Source organism: Adiantum capillus-veneris, chromosome 22 (genome assembly GCF_014529385.1).
Source record: "Adiantum capillus-veneris isolate H3 chromosome 22, ASM1452938v2, whole genome shotgun sequence".
Lineage (NCBI taxonomy): Eukaryota > Viridiplantae > Streptophyta > Polypodiopsida > Polypodiales > Pteridaceae > Adiantum > Adiantum capillus-veneris.
This window is the reverse complement of record NC_140952.1, coordinates 133,412,816-133,418,004: the sequence shown is the minus strand read 5'-3', so window position 1 is coordinate 133,418,004 and position 5,189 is coordinate 133,412,816. Positions and strand designations below refer to the sequence as shown.

Below are 5,189 nucleotides of genomic sequence, written 5' to 3'. Positions count from 1 at the left end.
GTTACCTATGAAGATGGTAATAACAATGCACATTCTTAGCCACATTCTCAGATACCATATGTAAAGGAGAAAAATGATATGCTTACGAAACTTTAAGCATCCAGGAGATGTGTCGCCTCCATTGTCTATAAACATTAATTCTTTGATAGTATGTTGGATGAGACAATCACAACTTGCAGCCAAGCATTTTCCCTCTTTGCTAGCAAGGTTAGAAAAACAATATATGTGGTAAGCATGTCTACAAGGGAGTATGAATATCCCCAACGCCTCTTCGTCGTACATGAGAAGGCCACATGCACTGCAGCTATGAGGCACCTGCGATATCTCTGCATTAGGTGGTGGCACTTTGGGGGGTGGATCCTGCAAATTATTTGAGCTTTTCTTGCATTGCATGATGTTTACAAAATCGACACGAGCATTCATTATGGGGAGAATTTCTTCCTTCATCTCAATCTCTCGAGTAATCTCAAGTAACTTTGCATTGTAGTCATCGTACCCATCTTAGCTTGCAAGGTCTCTAGTGTCATTTCAAGCTTGAACACCCATGCCTTCTCCCTTTCCACATCAGCACTGTCCATCGGAGATGATTGCAGCTTCCCCAATCGATGTTTGGTTTGAGCAAGCTGCATTGCCACACTCTTCATGATTGACATTGCCCCCTTATTTCGATGCACATTTTCCTGCATGGCATCCTGTTTTGTACACGCTTCATGCTATTGCGTTAATGCCTTTTCTTTCTTGAGTGCCACACAACCATTCCAACATCATCAAGTTCACGTAGAGACAAATTTCCAAGCCTTGAAGACTTGGCCACATCGTGCAAGCCAAAATCCCTGCTGGCATCCTCATCATCTACATCCGTAACCACTGTCATGCGCCGTGATATCTACGCTGCACTTGCAGAGTGGAACATTGCCCATCTCTGTTTCTTCAGCTGCAACTTGCTAGTTTCCATGTTGGCTACAATGCTCTCAGCAAAAGCTGCCCAATTCATAGCCCCTCTCAAATGTTCATAGAGGAAACCCTTGGCAAATACCTTTGTTACCTCCATACCATAGTTCCCAGGAGGCTCCCGGTACATAGAAATGAACATGGAGTAAAATTTTCTCAAGAATTCCTTCTTCACTTACCTGCATTTCACCTTGTTGCCTCTCCTTGGCACCTCAGTAAACACTTGGAGCCAGTCTTTGTAAAAAAAAATCCTCCTCATTGAGGAGCCTAGGATCTTGACCAACACAATTGAGCTTGTACAACTCATGGGCCTCTGCTTTTTTCGCGCAAAACTGGCTCTTCCTCTCAAAGTTGACATGAGGAGGCTACCACCTAGACATCAATGCAGGAGAAGTGGGGTTCCGACATTTTTGTCTGATCGGGAATGATGAGTTTGCCTCTTTTCTACTTCCCTATGTAGAAGGCCTTCTCAAAGTAGCCAGGTTATGGGGGGTAGAGTCCCTCATACCTCAATCAACGCTCATCATGGTCCTATAAATGTTGATGCTTGAATTTTGAATCATATTTTGCATGCATTAAGAGAAAGCACGTTTGTTGCCTTTCCAAAATTTGGTTTTTGCATCTTCCACATTATGTGCATCCACTAGTATGCAATTTGAAAAATTAACAAATGTACATTGTTAACAAGGTGCTAAAATGCCATCACACAAAGACGATTCTTCTACTCGCTTGCATTGAAGTTCGGAAGAGTGCGGCAAAATGACCGCTACACATTCACATCAAATTACACACGTGTCTTTTCAATGTTATGCCATCGTGGGCATGGGGCCTAACTTCTTGGGGCTTATTCACATGGAGCGGAAAATGTGCACATTTGGGGGCTCTTGTGGCCACATAGTCTAGCCACATGTAGAGTTCATTTTGCCACTCATGACCACGAATGGCCAAAAAAGACTAGCAAGGAGGGAAACCTGATCAACGAAGAGCATGAAGATGTTCATGCTTGCCCTAAATTCCATTTTAAGCATTGGGACATTTAAAACCATCGATGGTCTTCAATGGCCCATTTTTGTGAATTATTTTTGTTCGTGGAAACAGGCCCTTGGTGGGGTTGTAGGAGGCACAGGAGAAGCCCTAAGTTGTGTGGCTATAGGAAGCAACACGTCCACATATAAAAACGTGGCTATATGTAGGCCTAGGTGGTTCTTCAACACACAAAAAAAGAGCCCACCAAAAGCATGATGCATGATTGTGATGAGAGAGAAAAGGAGGCTAGATTCCAGAACTTAATAGGAGTAGGAGAGCCTACAACGTCTAATCTAGATTACTTAAAAGCTCAACCGACGGAGAGAGAGAGAGAGACACACAGAGAGAGAGGGGGAGTGAACTTTGTATATGAGTGTATACTAGAGAGTGAGGGAGACAGAGCGCCACGTCCTCCGCTAAAACCACCAAACTTAACGATTGCCTCTGCTGATGAGTCTCCTTCCACCCCAAAACGGAAAAACCAGCTAGCGTCTCTGATCCAGCTCCTTCCAAGCTCACATTCCCTAATCGGGGAAACCAAATCTTGCTCCCTCCCCGCAATAGCTAACTCATTTTTCAATAAATGAGCCTGTGATTCCATGGGAGCATTAATTTTTACCTTCTTCAGTTCTTGCTCATCATCATCATCAACGTTAATTTAATAATATATCTAAAGAGAATGCTTTCTTGCAGGTCCTTCATGATTCTCACTTCTTCTCTCTGCATGCAAGGTCCTCTGCTTCTGCGTGCACATCCTTTGCATGTAGATGTTTATTGAACATTTTACTCCTACGTTCTTACCATTCTCGTACTAATGTTCTGGCCCTGATCTTTCCTTCACTCTGGTGCAGGCCATGGATTCCAATGAGCTCCAAATTGGTGCCCACCGTGATTCGCCTGGTTCGGATCGCAGTCAACCCTACTCAACAATGCCGATGATGGCGCCACCCTTGCCCCCCAACCCGAGCGCTTCATACCTTGGAGTCAGAAAGAGAAGCTGGGGAAAGTGGGTTTCGGAGATCCGAGAGCCCAAAAAGAAGACCAGAATATGGCTAGGCTCTTACCCGACCGCGCAGATGGCAGCTCGTGCCTACGATGTCGCCGCTCGCTGTCTCAAGGGTGAAGCGGCGGTACTCAATTTCCCGGAGCTCATCGATATTTTGCCATGCCCAATCTCGTCCTCGCCTCGCGACATACAAGCAACTGCGGCCATGGCAGCTACACTATCAATCTCAGAAATGCAGATCAGCAGACATATTATTGAGAGACAGAACTTTTCCATTCAAGCTGATGAAGGCAATGTAGTGAAGTCGAAGCAACAAGATGCAGGCGGCAATACAGCACAGCAAATCATGCAGTGGGAGATCAATTCCCCTCATTATTCATATGTTAGTCCTCATGTCACTGCAACAGCTGCACATGGGCACTCCTTGTCTACACTCCTGGATTACAATGGCATGGCCACAGCTGAAACTAGTGAGCATCCTTTTGGCTCTATGTTTGACATGTGTTGTCAACGTGAGGATCATATGCAGCATGCGGGTGAGATGTCCGGGGGGATGCCAATTGCGACGGAATCTCACGACAGCAGAGACAATGGGGAGCTTCACAGGATCAGCAGTGGCAGCTCCTTGCTAATTATGGACGGGTCATCATGGCGCGATGCCCTAGGAGAGCTTTCTCTGTGGGATTATTCTCAATAAGGATTTTTGTTTAGTTGCATAAATAAACCCAAACAAACTCTTAATTGTGTGAACTGATTCTGACATTGTAGCTTCAAGATGGGAAAAGACCAAGGAGCAGTTATATTTCAACTCGCTAACAAATTGGGCCGTCCAATGGCTCTTGTTGTTCTCATTGAACAATTTGATTTTCATATTACACTTTATATGTTTATGTTTTGAGAGTTGTTTATTGCAAGTACCGCGCACTACAACTATTCAAGTACTTATAATTATAATTAGCTACAACTAAAAGCTACAACTATTCAAGTACTTATAATTATAATCCGCCCTCCCGCCCCCCCCCCCCCTTCCCCCCCCCCCTTCCTTCTCTCTCTCTCTCTCTCTTTCTCTCTCTCCCCCCTACTCTCATTGTATCTTCTCTAGCTATTCTAAGGCTTGATTAACCTCTATGGGACCTTCCCCCTTGTATGGGGTTAGTAGATTCTTAGTTAAAAATTGAATTTCTCCTTTGATAGCTAGTTTTGTCTTTCTCCAATAGTGAGGCCCTTTCGCGGCATACCCTCTGATGTGTCACGATCGCGCTCCCTTTCGTCCCCTTTAATTTTTGATCCGACATTGCATCTTTGATGCATACAGATGTCTCCCCTCCTTCCCAAAGGTTTGGACATAGCTTGAGCACCTAGATCTGTACCCACTGCGTACTACGAGCGTGCAATGTCTTTTTCTCCCTCTCCATACTCGTATGATTCTCCCCCAAACAATATGTTGAGATCGGCTTTACCTCCGATTGCTAGCTTTACATTAAGAGAAAGATGGCTCGAAGTTTTGCACTCAGGGGATGTTGTGGACAGCTACTAACAACTACCAAAGAGCTGCCAAACACTCATTCACACACACACACACACACACACACACACACAATTGGCTATGCAAGTAAGGAATGGTAGTTGCTAGTTGCCATGCCAAGGCCAAGCCCGATTTCTATATAAAGGTGATGGATTTTCTCTATCCCTCACTTGGGCTTGGAATGTATGTTTTCTTACTTTCAACAACATGAATGAGTGAGTGTACGTAATCTAAGTGATGATACTATGTGATTCACTTATTGCAATCATTAGAGTTTGCTAATTTGGCAACATCTTCACATGTCATCTATAACATTCTACAATTGTTTCACTTTCTCTTCTGTATACTATTGCCATTTTTTTTCAAAACGAATATACATGGCTCACTGCATTTTTGAAGGAATAACATTGTTTTAGCTTAATTTTCTTGATCACATCTCGTGCATGACTTACACCTTGAATTACTTTAATAATCCTGATTTCTCGCATACTAATGTTTGGTTGAATTGATTGTAGCTCGACATGTTGAGGTTGTAGGGAAAACTTGCGAGTTTTTCCTTCCCTCTTAACATCGCATTGTTGGAGTTACTCTGTTGACTGCTTGCACTAATTTTTGAATGTACTTTAAAGCTAACATGGCATCTTACTACGAAAGGGTATGGGTTTTCAACTGTGTATTTGG

The 5,189-nt window shown here is 43.7% G+C and overlaps 1 protein-coding gene across 3 annotated transcripts; it reads left to right on the top strand.

The window, feature by feature from the left end:
• The first annotated feature begins 2,285 nt into the window (after window positions 1-2,285).
• LOC147430251 (uncharacterized) lies at window positions 2,286-3,832 on the top strand. Of its 3 annotated transcripts, none has more exons than XM_086495588.1 (2): window positions 2,286-2,708; window positions 2,829-3,832. In XM_086495588.1, the coding sequence occupies exon 2, from the start codon at window positions 2,832-2,834 to the stop codon at window positions 3,678-3,680; it is 849 nt and encodes a 282-aa protein (XP_086351714.1). In that variant the 5' UTR covers window positions 2,286-2,708; window positions 2,829-2,831; the 3' UTR covers window positions 3,681-3,832. The 3 variants fall into 3 exon arrangements, with proteins under 3 accessions (XP_086351714.1, XP_086351713.1, XP_086351712.1); XM_086495587.1 differs by having other exon boundaries at window positions 2,287-2,670; XM_086495586.1 differs by having other exon boundaries at window positions 2,287-2,740.
• The last annotated feature ends 1,357 nt before the right edge of the window (window positions 3,833-5,189 follow it).